Source organism: Contarinia nasturtii, unplaced genomic scaffold (assembly GCF_009176525.2).
Source record: "Contarinia nasturtii isolate CC-2019 unplaced genomic scaffold, AAFC_CNas_1.1 Cnas_scaffold_187, whole genome shotgun sequence".
In the NCBI taxonomy this organism is placed as follows: Eukaryota; Metazoa; Arthropoda; class Insecta; order Diptera; family Cecidomyiidae; genus Contarinia; species Contarinia nasturtii.
In genome coordinates, this window is record NW_022197544.1 from 9,849,316 (window position 1) to 9,874,295 (window position 24,980).

The window sequence follows — 24,980 nt, forward strand, 5'->3', positions numbered from 1 at the left end:
TGGTTCCTTTTTTCTTTTCTTCTCTTTTCTATTTTTTTTATTTAGGAGCCGCGGAAAAAAGCTCAAAACATGGTGCAGAAGATAAAGCAAACTCAATCATAACGGCAATGCGAGAGCGTATGAAACAACGGGAACAGGAAAAACCAGACATTTTTGAATTGATAAGGTAAAATATTTATATGATTGGAACATGGAAAAACATCGATTTGAATTAAAATTAAAATTTACTTCGAATACGACTACATTTTTCTTTTAATTTGTAGGGCTGTTTTTAGTGTTGAAGAGAAAAGTCATTCAGGCCATATGAAAGCGGTTAAGCAAAGTGTTTTGGATGGCACGAGTAAATGGTCGGCGAAAATTGCAATTACAGGTTTGGTTAAGAACTTGTTTTTTACAGATGACAAGATCTTATTGTTATTTTTACCATAATTTTTTTTCGCAAATGTGTGTGTTCACCATATGACTAAGTGCATTCAAACTGCTTGTATTGTCGATATTGTTACTTAAAGTAAACGTCCCAGGAAACAATTGTTAACGCAAAATCATCTTTATCCAGTACAATCAATATAAAAAAGATATACACTATATTCGAATAGTCGTACTTTGGCAAGGCTATACTACAAACATTTTGTTTGAAATTCAAAGCCTAGAGAAATAATTATGTTATCCTCAATTTGATTACGATCAGTGATGGTAGTCCAACAGTTGAATTTCTCGTGGAAATTGTTTGAAACCGTTGAAAAGTTTGTGAGTGTCTGGAACATGTTCACACTTTCAAATTTCAATCGGTACATTTGCTGGAACAATACATAATAAACGTTTAAAATATTATCTGTTGTCGAAACAAAAATCACGTCCACTCAAATCTCTTTGAATACTAATTGTTTATTTTTTTCGGCCAAAAATGGGCCAAAGCGTCTTTCAATGTTTAAAGCTACCTAATGTAAACATATTACCGACTGATTCAAGTAAGATATTTTCAGCAGCGGTTAGAGAGTGCACACCCAAGTTTGCTATACAATAAACAATTTCTATTGACACACCACTTCGCTTGATATATATATTTTAGTCAATTTGTCTGTCATTTAATTTATATTTGTTTATTTGAATGCATTTTATGTAAACTTGATGCATGCCACAGAAAATTAGTAATTTAAATTTGATTTCAACTTATAATTTGGACGATGAATTGTGTCATAATTGTTTTATTACTCGTGCTGAACCAAATTTAGCCCCCCCTGGCTTATATGCCCCCCCCCCTATCCGACCTGGCAAATTTTTGCGATTGCCTTGAAACCTTTTTAGGGATTTAGTGACTAAATTGTGATAATTTGTGACACCATTATTTCGGCCAATGGAATAGACTTTCGGCCAATTTTGGCCGTTTTTCTATTTAGGCCTATTGGCCAAAAAGCCTCTTACCAGTAATGCTCCCATGGTGTCACTCACCGATTGAGCTGGGCATAGTTGCCCTGTTTAGAAAATAAGGGGGGCCCAATCGAAATAGGGGGGACAGGGGAGTACCCCACCATGTCAAAAATTCATCGCATCAAAAAATAATGTACTACAAAGTTGTTCAGAATGATGAGAGAAATTTTCTAGGACCCCTGCCCTCCAAGTCTTCCCACCCCCAGGGTCATAACTCCTTCACCCATTATTTTTTTCACTCGAAACCACGAAATTCGGAATCAGCATCCCAAATTACCCTAGAAATGATATTCGTCTAGAGCTCATTCACCAAGTCCCAACAATTCAGAGCCCCCCCATTAGGGTAAAATGATAAAAAGTCGATTTTTCACTTTTTGGGTGCGGAATTTCGAACTCAAATGTATGGCCAACTATAACTAATTTTATCCGCATTTATTTCATTTAGGCCATTGCATATCCCCTCCCATCACCCCAAGGGGGGTCCCCCTACAAAATTTACGAAAATTTCGAAAAATACCCCGAAATTGGGTCCATACTCACTCTAACCCCAAAATTAATTACATATTCGGATTCCTCGTAAAAAATTACTTATAGGCTCCATACATTGTCAATCCTCTTGACCTTCAATTTACTCCATCTAACTTGAACCTTCAATTCGGGTCGAAAAGTGAAAATACCCCATTTCATTGTTACTTCACAATGGGATATTCACCCCTTATGACTCAAATAGGTATACGTATTTCCTCCCAAGAAAGTTACGCATATCAATGTAGTTTCCATTGACATATAGTTTTGGCCGCCCTGCATGAGCCAATTCGGAGGGCAAGGGTCAAAATAATATAAAAATGAACCCTTGCCCTCCGAACAGGGAGGGGTATTTTTCGAAATTTTCGTAAATGTTGTAGGGGGTGTTGGGAGGGGATGGGCAATGGCCTAAATGAAATGTGCGGATAAAATTAGTTATAGTTGGCCATACATTTGAGTTCGAAATTCCGCACCCAAAAAGTGAAAAATCGACTTTTTATCATTTTACCCTAATGGGGGGGGAATTGTTGGGAGACTTGGGGTGAATGGGCTCGAGACGAATATCATTTCTAGGGTAATTTGGGATGCTGATTCCGAATTTCGTGGTTTCGAGTGAAAAAAATCATGGGTGAAGGAGTTATGACCCTGGGGGTGAGGGGACTTGGAGGGCAGGGGTCCTAGAAAATTTCTCTTATCATTCTGAACAACTTTGTAGTACATTATTTTTTGATGCGATGAATTTTTGACATGGTGGGGTACTCCCCTGCCCCCCTATTTCGATTGGGCCCCCCTTATTTTCACCACAGCAATGAAATCCCTACTACCGTGCTAGATGGTGTCGACACGAGTGGACGGATTTTTAAATTTATTTGAACGACGCCATGTTACTATACTTGTCCATTACAACGTACATGTAACAGAAGAAACACACAGTCCATGTCCTCGCTAGTGGACATAAACGATTTGAACCGTCAATGTGAACTAGATCAAGTATAGAACTTTCAGCATATTCTAAACAGGGCAACTATGCCCAGCTCAATCGGTGAGTGACACCATGGGAGCATTACTTGTTCAGAGACATTTAATATGGGGTTTTCCGTAAATAAAATACTTCGATGTAACAAATAGATCTTAATTACTTTAATTTTAATATATAATAATAATGCATAAATGATAATAATGTTTGAAAATAGATTGATTTGAAAAATGAAACGAATAAGTGTATAAATGACTAATCGATGCTATGTTAATGCTTATGCGAATGCGACTGTTGTGTGTGAGCGGCACTGCCGAACTGAATGTGCAAAAGTGAGTGTGCCGAGCTGAATGTGACGCACTGAATGTGTTTAATGTTACACGAAAACGTTGCCATTTCGGTAAGATGTTTTTATGCTTGTCGAAGTGAATCGTGGTTCACATTTCCAATTCTGTTCATTCTGCCCCAAGACTGCCCAAGATCCATGGCAGTCTTTGCTCCTTTCCTCGTCCCATGGCTTGTTGTCGCTTCCTATCAATATATATCATCGAATGACTTTTGAATGTAACTTAAAATGAAATGTATTGACCTGGATTGGTGTTTCCATTTTTATAGTGAAAGGAGCGAGTACGACGTTTCTCCCTTTGCTAAGCGAAATTAATCCGATATACGGCGCTGATGTAAATGTCACTCTATGTCATTCCACAATGATACATTTTTTGGCTTGACAACCCATATGAAACCTTAACGCTATGCGCGTCAAATCGACGTTATTCGACGCTATTCTATGTGTCTATATGAAATTGTACATTATGTTTTACAGTGCCTGCGCCGTCTACTGTGATTGAGTCGCAATTCAATACACAAAACATAACAGGCAACGCGCGCACATAAACGGAGTTCGTGTGTTACTGTGTATAAGGCCGCATGCTTGCACAGCACTGTAAAACATAATGTACAATTCTATATACACATGGAATAGCGTCGAATAACGTCGATTTGACGCGCATAGCGTTGAGGTTTCATATGGGAATATATAAGCTCTTCATTCAACATGCATAATTTTTGAACGGTCGAGTAAAAAAAAGAAACAAATCTTACGTTTATCATAAAAATTCTCTATATTTTAAATTTATTTGTTTAAAAATAACAATAATTTCAATTTTTTTTCATAGATTGAACAAGAATCTAATGTAAAAAGTTATACCAATGCGACACCCACCGTTAAAATAGAAAAGGAAACTTATTTGGAATTGTAACATTTTGGTCCGCCATAACAGCATCTTCTCTGTGATTGGTCAAGTAAAACGAAGATGCTGTCATGGCGGACCAAAATGCTACAATGGAGACCAACTAAGTTTCTTTTTGCATTTTTACGGTAGGTGTCGCATTGCCATTACTATTTACATTGGATTCTTATTTAATCGATGAAACATTTTTTGTTGAAATTATTGTAATTTATAAACAAATTAATTTTTTTATAAAAAAATTTTTTTAATAAATTTTTTAATGAAAAATGTTAGAAAAATATTTTATGACATATTTTTTTCAACGATTCAGTAATTATGAATGTGTATGCATTTTAAATGAAGAGCTTATATATTGTCAAGCCAAAAAAGTATTATTGTGAAATGACAGAGTGACATTTATATCAGCGCCGTATATCGAATTAATTTCGCTTGGCATAGGGGGAAATATTTTGACAGATAGTACTCGATCCTTTTGAATAAAAGCAAAAAATAAAAATCTAATGATGCAGAATTTTAGTGATTAATTTGTGACTCACTTAATATGACTTTAGATTTTCGATACGACATCTGGTGGACATATTATGAACAAAAAATTGAAAAATGCACAAAAATGATTTTAATCAAAAATTTGAAAAGGCTTTTTATAAAAATGGGCAAAATTATAAAAATTCTTCGACATAATTTTGGTGACCAATTTGTGGGTCTCAAAAATGTCAACATTTGAATTTGTGACACAACGTGTGTGACAGAAATCACCATTTTTCGATTTTCTCACTAAAAGTCGAAGTTGAATGAAATTCCTACAATCCCTAAAAAGGTTTTAAGGCAATCGCAAAAATTTGCCACGCTGGATAGGGGGGGCGCTTATATTCCACTTTATTGCAGATGTAAATGCTGTTGCTTGTTATATTTATGTTTATTGTTGTATGAAATAGGTCGTTTTTTAACTGTGGATGTCCCTCCACAGTTACAGTTTTTATAAAGATTCAAATAGCTTAATTGTGTACAATGTACATATTTTCACAGTAAAATCCGTTGTATTTTACTTGTTTGCTTAAAGGATAGATAGATATGTATATGTTCATTTTTGTTGAATATTTGTGTAAACAATTTTTAGCATTTTTTTCAAACCACTTAAGTTTTGCACCTTTTTATTCGATTTTCGAATAAATTATTGTTAAATACTGTAACAAAATAAAACAAAAATATTGAGGAACAAATCGTGATCACCGACGGTCTTCACATTCAAGATCTATTTTATTTTAATTTTGTTTATGATTTTTTTAATTCTTATTTATGCGACAAATGAATTGTTAGATTTCAATTACAAAGTTATTAACTAACCTCGAAATGGCCCAAGAACATATTATTGGATGGAAGCATATTTGCAAAAAAAAGAAGTCGGCGCGTTTCGTTGGAATTTGTAATTTTATTAGAAACTATGCATATAATCTACGTTCCATTTAACGATGAAATGACGATAAAATCGACCAAAGTATTACATGTTTCAACGTAAAAATGTCAAAAAACCGGTAACTTAACGCTACTATATCTTTTTTGATTATTTTTCCTTTGTGTACAAAGCTCCAAGAAATACAATAAAATCCCAAAATGTAGCAAATATTGAACGTGGATATAATTTTTTTTGCAAATTAAAAGCAATCAATCAATTTTTGATATTTCTTGATAATAAATATTTTTTTGATTAATTCTTCTCATAAATTTTCAATTAAATGATCAAGTTAACGATATATAAAGAGCCAGACCAAATTCGATTTGTAAATTTGAAATGTTGGTTTTGTTTTTTTTTTAGAAGAAACTTAAAAATATAAAACAAAATTAAAACTTCTTCAAAGAGTACTTCTGACAAATATCTCATATACCAAGACCATAAGGGTTTGGATACATCAATGAATCCAGTAAAATAAAATTGATCGTGTTCTTTTTTTAATTATCATTTTATTTACAGCACATATTTTTAAAGATCGTTTGTTTGTATGTTTGTATGTTTGTATGTTTAACATGTGTAAAGAATCTTTCTGTGTATGAAAATATGATGCATATAGGTGGTTAGAAGAGATTTTTGCATTTGTCCGATATATGTGAATTTTTATCACCTGTTTCTTTTTTATATGTCTACTTAGTTTTTTTGTTGTTTTTAGTTTGGATATTTTGAGCCTGCTCTATTTCATTGAATTTTTTACTCAATGTTTTTATGACCATTTCTTTACCAAATGAAAAAAGAAAACAACATTTACACTTAAATAAAATACACAACATATATAACGCGAGCAATCTTAATAAAAAGAATTAATATGATTCTTTGTCATAGCATACAAACAATTTTTACAACATGACTATTGCTATAGATTTTTACTATAGCAAATTTTTATGAAAGCATATTCTATAGCAATTGTCAATAACAATTAGTGCAAATAAGTTTGCATTTTTTTGAAATCGATTACTTTTTGAGTTCAGATGAACGAGATCGTTTTATTGATAGCTGAAATTCACACACTCTTCATCAGCCAAATTGCGTCTGATATCTAATGAAAAATACAAAAATTATAAAAAATCATCATGATTTTCAGCCAAAAAAGATACTTCCAGCTTATGCAAATTACAAGTAGGTCCATAAGTAAAAATGTCCGAATTTAATTTAAAAAAATTCTAATCGATTCGTAACAATATGTAGAAACAACCACACGAGTTTTTATAGATTGTAACATTAAAAAAAATCTATTTTGCTGATTATTCGTCGATCCATACATTTTACATATATTCATAGAAAATTAACATTTTGAAATGTGTTCAGAACATCCCGCATATTTTTTACTGTAAAAATTTCCTCTTTTAATTTCCACTTGAAAGTCTGCATGTATGATTGTTGCTTGCGTTTAACCTGATTAAAAAAAATCTAAACTTAAAACACAAACCAAACCCACAAAATAATAACACACATACACATATATTTATATATATACAAACAATACACAAGTCAAATATGTCCCAAATAGCAAAATTATACCGTATTATAGAGAGCTCAAGAAATGAAATCTAAACAAAACAAATTTTAATGTAAAATTGTAAAATTTAACAAACCAAAAACTTAAGGCAAAAACAATTTTTTTCTCGTCAATAATTATTTTTGCAGTAATTTGTGCGCAAGGATTAATAGCGAAAGATAAAAGTGGAACAAGTGATCCATACGTAACGGTACAAGTTGGTAAAGTAAAGAAACGCACACGAACAATGCCTCAGGAATTAAATCCAGTTTGGAATGAAAAATTTCATTTGTACGTTAAAAAAATTTAAAATATATTTTTCAAACATTTTCCATCATAATAAATTCCAATCTTATCTATTTATCTCTAAAACCATCCAATGAGACCAGCTATCAGAATGCGCCACTGTTTCAAAGTGGATATAATTTAATACGTCAATATAAATCACATAGAACGAATTTCAGAGCGCATATACTATCAGCAAAACAGAACATGAACGACTGGTTCTTTTTTCTCATGTTTTATTGACAGTCATATGATATTTGGCATTCGTTCTAAGTGATTTAATAGTCAAACTTTGATAGCTTGTCTCTATAGTTTAAATTCTATTTCTTATCGTCCTTTATCAGAGATACTTTCTTTTTCTAAATTTTTTCCTATTTTGAGTATAAAATTTGTTATTTCATGCATCGATCGAAAATATCTTGACTTTTGATTCATAGAAAAAAAAACGAATTTAATACATTTTCTTTTAATTTCTTTTGATTTTGTTTAACTTTGAATCAAAAATTCTGTTCAAATATTAGTTGAAAGAATACCATATGGTTTTACATGCGCGGCACATATAACGTGTGTTCAATCAAAGACACGATTTGTTTTTTACGGCTCAAATATGAGTTAATTAATATCATTCAATTGCCAAAGCGATTTTATATTTTATAGCGTTTTGATTTTAGAGTGCCCATAGATTGCCTTGATATCGAAATATATTTCGTGATATATATTTTTTTTTCTTGAAGTAAACAGCAAATGATTCAAAGTGAAAATTCTAAGTATATTACACTATACTTTCATTAACCAAATATTAACAGAAATAACCTAATTTAATGTTAAAAGAAATCAAATTTGTTTCCTTTCGTTTTGAAAACAAACTATTTCTCTCTCTATCATTTAGTCTTTCTCTTTCTCTCTTTCTCTATACTTCTTAGTTAAAGTTTTCAATTTTTTAAAATCATAATTCCATAATATGCTCATTTATTATTATTTTTCTCTTCATTTGGTTTCATATTTCGCCCACTTTTTTACTGTTATTCATTCGCATATAAACTGCGCGCTGTTTTTCTCTTTCTGCGTCGGTGCGTGTGCGTTATACGTTTATTGAATATCCAATTCGGAACACAATGTAGCGAGTGCCATAATTCATCGGATCGAATAAAGGTTCGAGTATGGGATGAGGATAATGACTTGAAATCAAAGCTGCGACAAAAGTTAACAAGAGAATCAGATGACTTCTTAGGCCAAACGATTATTGAAGTGCGTACTCTTTCAGGCGAAATGGATGTATGGTATAATTTAGAAAAGCGTACGGATAAATCCGCCGTTTCGGGTGCTATCCGATTGCACATTAGCGTGGAAATTAAGGGCGAAGAAAAGGTTGCACCATATCATGTGCAGTACACTTGTTTACATGAAAATTTATTTCATTATTTATGCGAGGAACATAGTGGAATGGTTCGTACAATATTTGAAAAAAGAATAAAAAAATATTTTTGTTTTAATCTCAGATCTTTATTGAAATGTCGAAAAACAAAATTGATTTGTATTTTTTTTTTGTGTATATTTTAGGTTAAATTGCCGACATCTGAGGATGATGAAGCATGGAAAATTTATTTCGAAGAAATACCGGAAGAAATTGTTGACGAATTTGCAATGCGATACGGAATTGAAAATATTTATCAAGCTATGACACATTTTCATTGTTTATCAACAAAATATCTTTGTCCGGGCGTTCCGGCTGTTATGAGCACACTATTGGCTAATATTAATGCATATTATGCTCATACAACTGCAACAACTGCTGTGTCAGCATCTGATCGCTTTGCTGCCAGTAATTTTGGTGTACGTATTTTGGATGAAAACTTAACATTTATAATCAAGATAAATAAATAATTGTTTTAGTTGTTCTTATCCAAACATGATCTTTTTTCGATTGAAAATTATTGTTTTCTATTTTGCAGAAAGATAAATTTGTTAAACTATTGGACCAATTACACAATTCCCTACGCATTGATTTGTCGATGTACCGGAATAATTTCCCAGCATCGAGTCCAGAAAAACTTATGGACTTAAAATCCACCGTTGATTTGCTAACAAGTATCACATTTTTTCGCATGAAAGTAAGTGTATTTGTAAAATAAGATGACTCTTCAACATATCTTAACGGTTTATTTGTTTTTCATTCCAAGGTACAAGAACTGTCGAGTCCGCCTCGTGCGAGCACAGTCGTTAAGGATTGCGTAAAGGCCTGTCTTAGATCCACCTATCAATTCCTGTTCGAAAACTGTTATGAACTCTATAATCGGAATTTTCAGGTAATTTCATTCCAAATATAAAGTAAGCAATTCATATGCGCTTTTTTATTTTTAAGTTTGATTATATAACTTTATTTCTCTTCAATTATTTTGAAACACATAAAAGAGACATATTTTTTGACATAAAGAGTTTCATTGCTTTCTTGAAGGTTACTTGGGTTAGAACCAATTTCATGAACAAACTTCATCGCATGTAAAGTTTAAATCTGGGACTTATTATTATATCCGGTATTAAGTCCTTTGATTTTTTCCCGCATTGATTTGAATTATTTTGTGAATTTGCAATTTGTTAAACAGTTATTAAAAAAAAAAAAAAAACGTTTTTCAGGGATTTCTATTCATTTTTCGTCAGAGGCACGATTACGCATCGACATTTATATTTGAGTTTAATAGTGATACATTAAATTTAATTTCTAAAAGAAACGAACATTCATTATCTTTTTGTTTGCAATAATATACACTTGTAGGAGGATCCAAACGAGGCTAAACGCGATCCTGACGATCACGGTCCCAAATTGGATAGCGTTGATTTTTGGCATAAGCTAATAGCACTTATAGCTTCAGTTACTGAAGAGGACATTAATAGTTATAGTACTGTCCTCAATCAGTTCCCTCAAGAACTGAACATTGGCCAGGTATAAAAGTCTTTAAATTTTACATTTAAAAAAATATGTTTCCATTGTAATGTGTACTATATAAAAATGTTCATTTTAGTTGTCTGCTGCACAAATGTGGAGTCTCTTTGCTGTCGATATGAAATATGCGTTAGAAGAACATGAGCAACATCGCTTGTGTCCATCTTCTGCCTATATGAATCTTCACTTCAAGGTAAGATATCAACCAGTTGTTTTTGTCATTCAATTGTTGTGCACTCACTTACTTGTGTAATTATTTTTAGGTAAAATATCATTATAAAACATACGTCAAGGACGTGCCACCATATAAGGGAGCGGTTCCAGAATATCCGGCTTGGTTTGAACCGTTTGTTATGCAGTGGCTTAACGAGAATGATGATGTTTCATTAGAATATTTACATGGAGCCTTCAATCGAGATAAAAAGGATGGCGTATGTGTTTCTTATATAAAATACATTTTATAGTATTATAAGAAAAAAAAGAAATGATATAATTTTAAAATTACAGTTTCAAAAGAGCTCAGAACATTCGTTGTTCTCGAATTCGGTTGTTGATGTGTTTACACAATTAACGCAATGTTTCAAAGTTGTCAGTAAATTAGAATGTCCCGATCCGGAAATTCTAAAGCGATATATGAGACGGTTTGCTAAGACAATAGTCAAGGTGCTAATAGCTTATGCAGATATTGTGAAGAAAGACTTTCCAGAACACTTAAAAGACGAACGTGTCGTAAGTAGAGATTTCTCTTATGATTTTAAATATTCAAAATATTTATTTGACGCAAGAAGGGAAACTTAATCAATATCATATTTTTCAGGCCTGCATCCTAATGAATAATATCCAACAGTTACGGGTACAACTAGAGAAAATGTTTGAATCAATGGGTAAGTCACTAGAAAGAGGTCACTTTAAAAATTACTTTTCCATCAATTTCATTTTTTTCTTTTCTAACTATCTTCTAGGTGGTAGTGAATTGGAAGTAGATGCAGCTAACATACTTAATGACTTACAACAAAACCTCAATACAGCCCTCGACGAGCTTGCGTCACAGTTTGCTGATAGGTAAATTCATTAATTCGCCATAACTTGAAATTTTCTCAGAAGAGAAAAAAAAACTTTAAATTCGATCTTTATAAATTTGCTTTATTGATTGATCATTTTTTGTCCCTCAATTAAAATAGTTTACAGCCCCGTATCATACAAAGTGTTCGTGAACTTGGCGATTTATTACAGAATATTAAGGGTAGCAGTAATTTGAATAACTCCAATCAGGCAGCTCCACGTAATCAGGCAGTTGCTATGGAAGCTGATGAGGTATTGCGTCCATTGATGGACCTTCTTGATGGATCGTTATCACTTTATGCTCAATCTTGTGAGAAGACTGTGCTCAAACGTTTACTTAAGGAACTATGGAAAATTGTGATGCGAATTTTAGAAAAGACAATCGTTTTGCCACCAATGACTGACCGAACGGTAAATAAAATTTTAAAAAAGAAAACAATTAACTATAATAAGCATTATATGAAATAATATATTATTGTTTTTTTTTTCAGATGATGTTCAAAAATTTAACGGACAATGCCAAGAATATAGCTGCAAATGCAAAGATCGAGGATATGTCACGAATTTTCAAAAATCATATGGCTGGTAGTAGAGATGTGAAAATGACACTAAGTGGTGTAATGGATATATCAAAAGAGGTGGAAAAAAATTTATCGCCAAAACAATGTGCCGTTCTCGATGTGGCTTTGGATACAATTAAACAGTACTTCCATGCTGGTGGTAACGGCTTGAGAAAAAATTTCCTCGAAAAATCACCGGAACTACAAAGCTTACGTTACGCTCTCAGTCTGTATACACAAACCACCGATCACTTAATAAAAATATTCATTACAAGCCAAGTACATGAAGGTAAGCAACACACTCTTGCCAAAATCGATTTCCATATAAAAAAATTATATGTTTAAGTGTGTTCGAAGTAGCATTTTTTTAAATAACATTTAAAAAAATCCAACACAAATTCATTATAACATAAACAAAATGTTGAATGTTGATTTTATTTTTAAAAATAATGATAATGCAACTCGGAGGTTTTACATATGGTTATTGTTCAATGTTCATACATATTAATTATACCGATTTGTGGAATTTTAGGAACATATTTTCAATGAAACAATTACAGTGAGCTTAACTTTTGGGAACAATGGAAAAATTAAAGTTTAAAAATCGACATATTTATATATATTGTAAAAAATAATTTTTTTTTGTTGTCAATAATATATTGGGTGTAAGCATTAATTTCCGGATTTTTTTGGTGAAAAACAAACTTTATTTAATAACAATAAGAATGAGTACATTAACCAATGTATTGCCCATCGTTAGCTATGACTTCCGCCCATCTTCTTGGTAGCTTGTCGATTCCGCGTCGAAAGAATTCCGCATCTTTTGAGGCTATCCATTCATCGATCCATTTTCTCACTCCTTCAGGATTTCAAAATGATATCTCGGACAAATCCATTTGCATCGATCGAAACAAGTGGTAGTCAGAAGGAGCAAGGTCTGGAGAGTACGCGGGTTGATCAAGCCGATCCCAACCGAAGTCTTGTACTTTTTTTTAACGATGTCTGCTCGATGTGGCCTGGCATTATCATCGTGAAACACAACTTTGTTTTGTTTAGACGCTATCCGTGGCCGTTTAATCTTCAATGCATGCTCCATTTTGATTAATTGCATGCGGTAGCGTTGGGATGTAACCGTTTCAACTGGTTTTAGCAGCTCATAATACACGACACCTTTTTGATCCCACCAAATGCACAGCATGACCTTCTTGCAATGAATGTCTCGTTTTGACTGCGATGGTCCTGGTTGGCCTGGATTAACATACGCTCCTCCTCGCCAAACTACCAACGATAGCCAAATTTTTTGAGTATCTGATCAATTGGGAGCTCAGCAAAATGGTGGCAGATAAAATCGTACCTCAACAACACGGTTTTATGAAATGTCGTTCAACTTCGTCAAACCTATTGGAATTTTAGCATTATTCCATAAAAGAATTGAATGACGATAAGCAAATTGAAGTGCTTTATACTGATTTCAGCAAGGCCCTCGACATTGTTGACCATTCCATTCTGATAGCAAAATTATGCAAATTCAATCTGCCGCCAAACTTGATCGAATGGATTAAATCGTATCTGTCAAATCGTCGTCAATTTGTCAAATATGGTCAGATGGAGTCAAGTGAGTTTGTGGTAAACTCTGGGGTACCACAAGGAAGCCACTTGGGTCCTACGCTATTTCTATTGTTCATCAATGACATTGTGAGTGCCATCAAAGATGATGATATTTTTATCTCTCTGTTTGCTGACGACTTGAAATTGGCAACATCTGTCGCTAACTTAGACGACGCAACCAAACTACAATCAACAATCGACAAACTGAACAACAATCGACAAACTGTGGTGCGATACTAACAAACTACATTTGAACCTGGATAAATGCTCCATCATGTCGATATCGTTAACTCTTACTGTTACGGCAGTCACATCTTTAAAAGAGTGAATGAACAAAGGGACTTAGGAATCATCTTTGACAATAAACTCAACTTTGTCAAACACATCGATTCAATGGTGGCCAAAGCGACATCAGCACTTGGTTTTGTCAAAAGATTTTGCTACGATATTCCTGATGTCCATACTTTAAAATCTTTGTATTGTGCCCTTGTACAATCAATCTTGGAATATGGCAGTTTGGTATGGCTTCCATATCATGCTATACACATGAACAAAATTGAATCGTGCCTGCGTCAATTCACAATGTTTGCGCTCAAGGAGTATCCAAACATTTCAAATAACTTTAAAATTTCATCGTACAGCACCCGTCTAGGCAAACTCAATATGCAGTCACTTCAAAGGCGCCGCATAAATGCATCAGTTTTATACATATTTGACTTACTGCATAATAACATTCATTGCCCATCACTTAAAGCAGAAATCTCTCTCAATCAAAACGAACGAAATTTGCGAAATGTGGAATCTTTCAAAATTAACGACAAACTCTTGAAAATAAATCCATCGGTACCAATCAATCAAATGTGCAAAATGTCAAACAAAGTACAAGAACTATTCTCAACGCAACCAAAGAGATCAACATTCAAAAATCCACTTTTTGCCTTAAGCGATGAACATTTTTCAAACTTGTCAGTGATATCTAATCATAATACTGTTTTCTTTAACGAATTAATGTTATATATTTTTTCCTATATTTATATTTTTTGATTCATTGTATTCGGGTGCAATTTGAATATTAACTTTTGAATATTTCAATTATTTATTTATTTATATATCTATGATATTTTCTCCATTTTCAAAAAATGTTTTCTATTCTAAATTTTGAAAAGATGTGGTTTTTAACGGTGATCAGATGTGCACACACTAATGATTAAACCTTTTTCCCACCATAAATGTATAAAAATCTATGTACACACTCAAACATGATTCAGCCAGTTTTTGGCGGTGAATAAATATTATTATTTACGTTTGGGGTTGTCGTAATAGACTCACTTTTCATCGCCCGTGACAATTCGACTCAAAAAACTATGTTTTTTGTGTTCTTTGAGATGTTCTCTGCATGCTGTGATTCGTGCTTTGAGTTGATTTTCAGTCAGTTGATGTGGGACCCATTTTCCTAACTTTCGAATCTTTCCCATTGCATGCAAACGTCTGCAAATGGTTGCTTGGTCGGTATTTAATTCCAATGCAAGTTCTTTTTGCGTTTGACATGCATTTTCATCGAGTAATGCTTGCAACTCCGCATCTTCAAACTTTTTGGCTGACCTGAGCGTTATTTGTCTTGCACATCAAAATCACCACTTTTGAAGCGTTGAAACCAATCGAAACATTGTGTACGTGATAGAGAATGTTTGCCATACAATTCCCCAAGCAAACGATGACTTTCAGCTGCAGTTTTCTTTGCAAAAAAGTGGCTTAACAAAACTTCCCGCAAATGCTGTCGCTTTCTCCAATTTTCGAAATTTTCCATGGTTGAAAAAAAAATATGATTCGCACAAACAAATGAAACACTTTTGACTGATTTTGAGAGTATTTGAATAGGCCTTTCAAATGACGTATATGTCATTGATCTACTATACAACGCACAAGCAAGTGGTAACATCTGATGTCTGAGTCCGGAAATTAATGCATACACCCATAATCATTCAGTTTATTGCCAGTTTATTTATTACGAGAAATGCGTATTTGACCTTTCAATTCTCGTTACATATTTCTGCAAAGGAATTTTTACAAGAAGATATGAATAATTCTTAAGTTTCATATTTGATTACGATTGAACAATAGTTTCTTCCTCTTTTGCTAACCAAACATACGACATACTAATGCAACACACAAACAACATACACACAACATTAACACAATCAGCCAAACACCGGAGCTTTGTTATTGATGATGAAGTCGATGGCGATATGGATCTAAATTTGGAGGAACCATTAAAGGCGAAGTTAAAGCAAATGCCTAGCCGACAAGGTGCCAATGAATCATTTGATTTGTATACGTCTAAAATCAAATCAAATCCAATCAAATTACATTTTTAGAATACTGCTCACAAATTCAAACATATGCTACAATATTATGCGCGTAGCTTTCGCTTCATTAGATTTTTTCTAGGTGGAAGCAATGTCATGGGTTTGCCTGTTAAACTGGAACCCATTTCACATTACCAAATACAATTTTCTTTCTTTTGATGTATTCAGTATTGCAATTTTGCATGTATAACAGGGACTGTTAACTTTGTCCATTTTAAATTCAGACAATTTCATCGCTTTTAAGTCTTTAAATATCATCCAATATAATAAATAGAGCGTAAGAATATTTAAAAGTATCAGGATCATGGTTCCAAGTCGGCAGAGAGTTTTCTTATTTCAATTGAACACAATATTGAAAATTATTCATACTTGTACAAGTTAATACCAATAATTGGCATGTTTTTTTTTCTTCGGAAAATCCCTTGTCGAATTGAGAGACACAAATTACGCACTATAATCTTACAAAATATTACTTTGAACATAGCAATAGATTTGAATGAAGCATCAAATTAAAATAAGAATTCATTATAATCAGTTTCATCTAAACATTTATCATTTTAATATATGTTCACATTTTAATATTTGTAGATAAAAAAAATGTATGATTAATTCGAAATTAAAGAGCTTATTAGAAATATCATCGATCGATGAGTTCACCTCACATTTCGCCGATAGGCATCATAACCCACGGCATAAGCAATATCTGTTGTATTGTCAACATTAAAAATATCATTAAATAATTAATGTTAATGCAATTGTGAGCTAATGTCATAGGTAGAACAACTGAACTTAGGCGCGAAACACCACTTCTCATTAATTTGTTCATTTGAGTACGAAATGAACTAGATATATATATCTAGGCTTATGCTTCTTTATATTTGCTGGAGTTATTATAAATTAGTGTTTAATTGTAGAATTATCTTGTTCTTGCTTCTGGTTTTGCGTTTGTTACTTTTTAAACAATATGTGAGGAATGTGATTTTTCTTTCCAAATATAGATTCACAAAATCCAGACGAAAGCGTTGGTGAAATCTCAGTTCAAATTGATCTATTCACACATCCGGGCACAGGTGAACATAAAGTCACTGTTAAAGGTAAAGGCTAAAATTTCATATATATGTCTTTTCAATCAAATAAATCGAATTATTTTTTTCTTTAATTGTAAATGTGTAGTTGTTGCCGCCAACGATTTGAAATGGGTTATTCAATCGGGAATGTTCCGACCGTTTGTTGAAATCAATTTGATTGGTCCCCATTTGCAAGAGAAAAAACGGAAACACGCAACCAAATCAAAATCAAACAATTGGTCACCCAAATTCAGTGAAACATTCCACTTGTAAGTTAGAATTTTTTTTTTTTTATAGCTTTGAACATTAAATGAATCAATGAGTATTTGTATATTTAAAAAAAACAGCGAAAATATTCAAAATTCTAAACAATTTACAATTTTTATCTTTGCAGCATGATTGGTAATGAGGAACAGTTGGACTTTTTTGAACTTCATATTTGCGTTAAAGATTATTGTTTTGCACGCGACGATCGCTTAGTTGGTGTTGCCGTCCTACAGCTTAAAGACATTGTTGAGCAGGTAACAGAGATATTTGGCTTATCTTGTGCATATCTTATTTTATTTTTCAATTATAATTTTTTTTTGCAGGGATCGTGTGCACGTTGGTTGTCATTAGCAAAACGTATTCAAATGGATGAAACTGGCTGGACGATACTGCGCATCCTATCACAACGTAATAACGATGAAGTGGCAAAAGAGTTTGTGAAACTGAAATCAGAAATCCGTCAGGAACCTCCACCAAATCCATAAAGAAACATGATCCGAATTACGTCTGTAGAAAAAAAAAATCGTTTTGTTTTGTTATTTTTGGTTCTTTCTTATGGACGAAAACGATATAATTACGATAATGAAAAAGAAAAGAAGAAATATGACAAATCTGATGCCGTCAGCATACTTCGATGGATAGCCGCAAGTGTGTACTGACTTTTCTCTAATTTAAAAGAGTTTTGTCTCTAAAAAAATCTCAACTAGATTTTACAATCAACCAAATTGAACGCTGTTTAATTTCTTAGATTTTTTTTCTAGGGAAAACATATAAAAAACAAACATATATACGAAAGAATTTTTTCAAATCTTAAAACTACAAATTATGTTATCGCGAGAAAAAAAACATCCAAATATTGTTGACATAGATGTTTGCTACTCAGATATAACTCAAATTGTAAATATATTTATCGGATGAGTACAAATATCGTATATTTCTAAATCGATAGTTCCCCCGTGTATCATTAATTATGTAAAACATAATTTTATTTTTATTTTTTATTATACTATAGTCCCAATCAACAATTTTTAATGCAAAATCATCCACTATCTGGTCACAGGTTCACGGTTCATTTTAGTGGCCGATTTGTGTGTATTTTCAATGTCATAATGGAAGGTTAAAGAAGATAAAATTACGATTTTGTAGCTGACATTTTTGTGTGATGCGTCACTCAAATAAAACTCTCATTTCAATATGAAAGTTTTTTCTTTGAAAGAAATATTAACGAGTCAACATTCATTTATTCGATCGTAAATTTTTTCGGCATAAGAACTATTTTTCTATGATTATTTTGGTTTAAAATTCCTTAACCCTCCTAGGTATAGAGTGAAAAAAAAACTTGAACGGATAGAGTCGGTCCATTGGGACCGCCCATACAAAATGTATGAAAAGTCTATGAAATGAACAAAATTATATTTCTTTTTTTGTTGAAATTTTCATTATAATTTTTTTTAAATGGGAAAAAAAGTTGAAAATAAATAATTTATGACAAAATTAATTGGAATCTGATGATGCAGTTCATACGGACGCTTTTTGGTGCAGTTCGTACACATCGCAATTTTTTCGGAATGTTCACCACAAACATTTTTCATACATTTGCTGCACTGTGTTCGCGTCTTTCCATTGATTTTAGTGGGACATAAATGACATACACTTTTTTTATCTTGTTTGGTTTGCTTTGTTGAAGTTGACGGTGCTGTTGAACTGTGCTCAGTACAGCTCGATGCGCTTTATTAAATCCATAAGTAGATCTGCGTGCTATTTGATCATACACCAATGCTTCTGATAATTCGATCAAAAATTTCTTGCGTTGAAATGAATATCGATCTCGTGTAATTCCATGTTTTGCATTATAAACAATGAACGCAGCGAGTCCAAAATGTGGAGTCCATATACATTGATCAAGTTCATGAAGAAAGGCCAACGATTTCTGCCTCGTTGACATGAATAGCTATGACACAGTTTATCTGAATGATCAACGCCACCTTTTGTGCTGTTATAAAATGTATTGATTACATCTTCAGAACCCACACTTTTGATCGACAGCGAACGAATCATGTTTGTGTTTCTTAGCTTATATACACATATACACAAATTCTTTCTTTTTTATTCTTTGCTACATTGCTGAATCTACTCTATATACACCGTTTTATAACGCAAAATTCAGAATGTGCACTGTTGACAGTTTTGAATTGTTTTATTTTTTACTGTTTATATGAGATTTTCATGCATTTTGTATGGGCGGTCCAATGGACCGCCACTATACGTTCTAGGTGAGATTTGGTTTTATCAAATGTCCACAACATATACAATTATTTTATGATAGAAACAGTATGCACATGAATTATAATTTTCTGTACGAATAATCTGCCCGAGAAATTTTGAATTTTTTTAATTTACTTCGATTTTTATTCAATTTTTTCCGCCTCTATACCTAGGAGGGTTAAAAAAATAATCGAAATTCAAAAAATTGCATAGTTTACTAAAAAAATGCTATTGACAAAATTGGAGAACAATCGAATCCATTGTTTAAACTGCTATAAAATTGCTATAAACGAAGAGAGAGATAATTTTTTTGTCAAATTTCTGTTTTCGCGTACATCTGTGTTTATAATTAACCCTAAAACCGTCCTTCTGCAATCCACCTTAATCCCGTCTTTGGGGGCACTCAGTGCCCGTAGTGTATTTTGTATGAAAAAATTAAAAAAATTGAAATTTTTTTTGGAATTTTTTCGATATTTCGAGAAATCTTGTGTCTAATCGTAAACTAAAGACATAAATGTGCGCATCGGGTCGGCAGCTACGTTTTGTATATTGTGCTGACAAAATAAGTTAATATTGGCTGAACAAATTTTTACTAAATTGTATCACTTCGTCTTGGGGGCACTCAGTGCCCGTTAGTGTATTTTGTATGAAAAAATGGAAATTTTTCAATTTTTTATTTTGAATTTTCTCGATATTTTGAGAAATATTGTGTCATTTCGTAAACTAAAGACATAAATGTACGCAGCAGATCGGCAGCTACGTTTTGTATACTGTGCTGACAAAATATAATAAATATTGGCTGAACAAATTTTTGCGATACCGATGAATTCGACCAGTTTCATTTTCAAAATGGCATTTTACACTGTTCGCCTTTAAGTTTTCTCTGTTAAATTTATCTGAGTATGGAAATTCACATATAAATGAATTGAACACGAGACATGTTTGTTGTGTATATGTACAAGTAAATCGAAGCCTTTCAATGCAAAACACAATTTCGACAGAATTTGTTTATAATAAATTATTATTCTTATTTGAATGTCACACGGAACACCGAACAACGTAACAAGTGTATATATGTTTGTATATGAGAACAATCGATTCATTCGTGCACAAACATTTTTTACAATTCAGCAATTTTCCCATACAAAATATATGAAAATATACGTCGGGCACTGAGTGCCCCAAAGACGAAATGACCATCTTTTTTTTGCCGGCCATTTTTTCGAAAACCATGGCGTGAATAGATGCATATTATATATTTTTGAGTAGGAACAGAGGCCAACAACACGAAAAAAATCGGGGTTTGGTGATGTTTTATGAAAAAAAATGGTTTAATTTTAGTTTGAAATTTTGCTCGGGCACTGAGTGCCCGATGGACGGTTTTAGGGTTAAACAACTGCTTAATTTTCACTTGTCAAATGACCGGCAAATGAAAGCCTGAACCCTGCTGAATATATTTTAATTGATAAATAGAATCATTTGTTTTCAATTATTGTATATATTTTGGACAATAATTTATACACCCTGCCTAAAGGCAGGGCTATGCACTAGAGGGTTAAACTAATAACTCATCATGCTAATTCTCTGAACACAATTCCATGAAAAAAAAAAGTTAGATTGTATCAGCATGCACATCCATTCCATAGAACTACGAAAAGAATATTCGAAATTCTTGTTTCGATTATGAAATTAAAAAATGTTGGAAATTACACATTTAATCTACGTTCCATACTCAGAAATTGAACAGTGTAAACACAAATGTTTGTTGTGTGAAACGTCGAATTACCCACACTACAATAACAATGATGTGAATTCGACATTTTACACTGTGTGTGTATAACGTCAGTGCAAACCGTCATTTTACACTTTGATTTTGTAAGTTCAGTGTAAAATGATTTTTCGTAAAAAAAACTATTTTTTTCAAATGATAATTTTTTTTTCATGTTTTTATTTTATTGTTAAATATTCAATGAAAGATTTAAAATATAATTTGATTTGAAATTGATGTGATTTATAGTGATATTTTGCTCTAAAAAAAGTTTACCGGTGTGTTGTAAAAACATAAAAAAATCCGTATCTCACGCTCATATTTGCGATAATTTTTATTTGTTTTTCATCATTTAATCGATTTTGCATATTGAAAGAGCCAGAAGAAGTGATATAATTAAGTTTCAAGCGAAGAACGAAATGATTAAAGTGTTGTTTTTGTGTATGAAAATGTGCGACGGTTCATTCAGACGTCTTTGTTGTGTGTTCAAATAAACATAAGTTGAGATTGAAAAAAAACTGTTAGTGAAACGTCAGTGTAAATGGGCGAAATACACAACAAACATTTGTGTTTACACTGTTCAATTTCTCTGAGTATGACACGAAAATAATCACTGAACTGAGCCAGAGCGTTAAATTTTTTAACGTTAACATGGATAAAAAAAAACGTTACATATTTGCTTCATGCAATATATTATTGGACGGTTTTTGTTGTTTTGAAATTCAGAGTTTATTGTTGCCTTTAAAAAATTTAACAAGGATAACTGGTCAAAAGAATTTCACAGGAAAAAAAAACATAAAAAATTGAATGACTATTCTATATCTGTACAAATTGTAAGCTTTTTTTGACTTGGTAGTCAAACGAGATTAAAGCATTCGAAATGAAACTCAAAAGAATAACTTGTTAACCCAGACTTTAACAAGCGGCATGAAAACAGAATTATAAGTCGCTGAAGTTAACTAGACAAAAATAAAATATGCCTACAGCGGCAATAATTGTACGCACACGGGTTAGAATACGGTTTATCCAAAGCACATTCATACATAATATACGCTGTCAAATGGATGACAGATATTTTTCAAACTTCAATTGATCAACTACAATAAATAAACATTACTTACAAGTAATTTAATTAAACCATTTTAATAATAACTTTTGAACAATCATTAAACAAACAAATCTAATAGTAAAAACGTCTTTTAATTTGTGATTTGTTTGTCATCGTTAATGCACAGTCTAACTAGTGTTGGATCAATGGTGCGAAAGCGATGAAGAGCTATTGCTCCTTTTTTGTCGTATATCAACATTTTTATTTTATTTATATTTAATTTAATGTAAGAAATAAACTTTCATCATATCATTGATAGCTTCAAAATGTATAAAAACAAAACAATTCTATTTCTATTTGATAATTGTTGATATGTCCATTGTTCCGCTTTTTCGGATTTCGTGTATCTAATTACTTTGTTGATGCATCATATGAGAGTTTATTTTAGTGATGGGACATCATTCATCAAAACAAATCTCAAGAAATTCATGTGTTATAAGAGTATCATATTAAAGAGAAACATATTAAAGAATTGAATTTTTTCCAAAAAAAAAAACGAGAAGATTTGCTTTGGGTTTTCAAATTCGAGTGAGCCAATTTCCAGCTATATCGGACTTGGATTTCATTATCCTCTGGCGATTATTGTAAATGGTATGTGCAATTGTGCATACTGTGTGGGCTGCCCATTTTCAAAATTTCGTATGCGATTATATGTACAATCACGATAGTTCCAAATCGACTTTGTTAGATTTGAGGGGTCGAATTTACACTTTTTTGGTCCAAAATTTGTGAAAAAAAATTTCATGCTGATTCCGAATTTCGGGGTTTCAGGTCAAAAAAATCATATTTTGGGGGTCTTTGACCCCCCGACCCCCTTAAGGGGTGGGGGGACTTGAAGGGCAGGGGTCCTAAAAAATTTCTCTTGTCATTCTGAATAACTTTGTAGTACATTATTTTTTGATCCGATGAACTTTTGAAAAATTTGGGGCACCCCCACCTGGGGAAAAATTCAAAATTCTGCTCAGATAGAAATTTTCTATTTTTTATCCCCAATATACCCCCCAAAGGGTTTTACAAAACTCCCACCCCCTAAGAGTGAGCCTATTATATGCGCCACCCTGTATATTGGAACGTTGTGCAGGTAAATCTTAAGAATTAAGGTGCTACACGACACAATCCTTAACAATCTGTACAGAAACGCATCTGATGTGTAGAATATACGGAAGTGCATTTTGCATTTGAAATGATAGCAGTGATGGTTTTTTGCTGTCTGAATAGTGCTAGATATTCCAGCTGCCCAGATGCTGCTTCGACGCTGCGAATATCTAGCGCTATTCAGACAGCAAAAAACCATCACTGAATGATAGATAAAGACAAAACATTTAGTCCCATTGTTTTCATTACATTTCTTTATAAGCAATAGATTAATCAATTTCTCCTTCCGTACATAAGCATCGTTGAATTAAAAAGAAAAAAAGAAAAACAAAATTCAATTGCGGCCAGAAAATGATGATATGTACATTAAAAGTATACATTTGTTTTTGCAGTCGATGCGAAACGATCTTACATGTCGGGTGGTTTAGACGAAAATGTTCATTAGATTGTTTTTGTCGATGATACTGCCTTTTCTTTTCCAATGCAATGTACATTGTCATATTAATTGCATAAATTGTCACCCGACCGATCAAATTTAATATTCTACAAACAGTAAATGAGGAAGATTTAATGTACCAATTGAATATCTTGTGTGTTTAAAAAGAAAAAAAAAAGACTTCATACATACATACACACAGAAATACATATAAATATATTATAAATAATGATGGTTGACTTGAAAATGAGATGTACCAGATAAATAAACATTTTATTTTTGGCCAATCAAGATCATGAAATAAATAATATAGGAAGAAATGATTACAAATTTACTGAAAGCTCACTAGAAGATTACAATAATAACAAAAGACTTTGATAATGGCACATCAAATGAGTATTAATTGTCTTGTTTATCAGAGAATAAAGAAATCAACTTTAACAATTCATATTTATATGTATATTCGACGATGACAAAAACAGCAAGAACAACAACAATAATAAAAACTATCCGATCACAAAAATAAAAATGTAGTGAACGCTTCTTACTATCAGAAAATTCGAATTTCTACCCAAAATTATCTACGTACATTTGATGAAGTATCCAGAGACATTGTTGCAGTCTCTTAAATTTGAATACATCATCTTCGATAAACTTTCTTACCTTGATAGGATCCATAATAATCGTGTCTAGACAATATTTAACAAAATCACAAGCATATTCTGTGTGAGAATTTGTTAAAAATCGCATTTTCTGCACGGGGACCTTAGACCCGAAAATTCAATAAATACCGAGTGCCCGATCTCGGGGAATCACGGGTTTCGATAAAAAAAAATTAATTTCGGGTCGGGCTTCGGTCGGACTCGGGCAAGACACAGGAAATTCGATCGGGCCTCGGGCCGATTTTTCCATCCCGTTGCGACCTCTGCTGCACATCAAATGCATTCTTCAAATTCATCTGAGCGCTG

General features: G+C 32.6%; 1 protein-coding gene across 6 annotated transcripts in view; it reads left to right on the plus strand.

Annotated features, from left to right (window-relative positions):
• Nucleotides 1-22,198, plus strand: part of LOC116336710 — a 48,019-nt gene extending 25,821 nt beyond the window's left edge. For 3 of the 6 annotated variants that reach the window (XM_031760760.1, XM_031760762.1, XM_031760761.1), the window contains 20 exons: nt 46-166; nt 264-370; nt 7,334-7,475; nt 8,591-8,915; nt 9,030-9,302; nt 9,422-9,580; nt 9,650-9,775; nt 10,243-10,410; nt 10,490-10,603; nt 10,674-10,841; nt 10,918-11,139; nt 11,228-11,294; nt 11,373-11,472; nt 11,592-11,883; nt 11,964-12,321; nt 15,843-15,947; nt 17,005-17,100; nt 17,180-17,342; nt 17,468-17,594; nt 17,664-22,198. In XM_031760760.1, coding sequence (XP_031616620.1) covers nt 46-166; nt 264-370; nt 7,334-7,475; nt 8,591-8,915; nt 9,030-9,302; nt 9,422-9,580; nt 9,650-9,775; nt 10,243-10,410; nt 10,490-10,603; nt 10,674-10,841; nt 10,918-11,139; nt 11,228-11,294; nt 11,373-11,472; nt 11,592-11,883; nt 11,964-12,321; nt 15,843-15,947; nt 17,005-17,100; nt 17,180-17,342; nt 17,468-17,594; nt 17,664-17,825 — 3,395 coding nt within the window. In that variant the 3' untranslated portion in view covers nt 17,826-22,198. The remainder of the gene's footprint in view (nt 1-45; nt 167-263; nt 371-7,333; nt 7,476-8,590; nt 8,916-9,029; nt 9,303-9,421; nt 9,581-9,649; nt 9,776-10,242; nt 10,411-10,489; nt 10,604-10,673; nt 10,842-10,917; nt 11,140-11,227; nt 11,295-11,372; nt 11,473-11,591; nt 11,884-11,963; nt 12,322-15,842; nt 15,948-17,004; nt 17,101-17,179; nt 17,343-17,467; nt 17,595-17,663) is intronic. The other 3 variants (XM_031760764.1, XM_031760765.1, XM_031760766.1) reach the window with 1 other exon arrangement.
• The last annotated feature ends 2,782 nt before the right edge of the window (nt 22,199-24,980 follow it).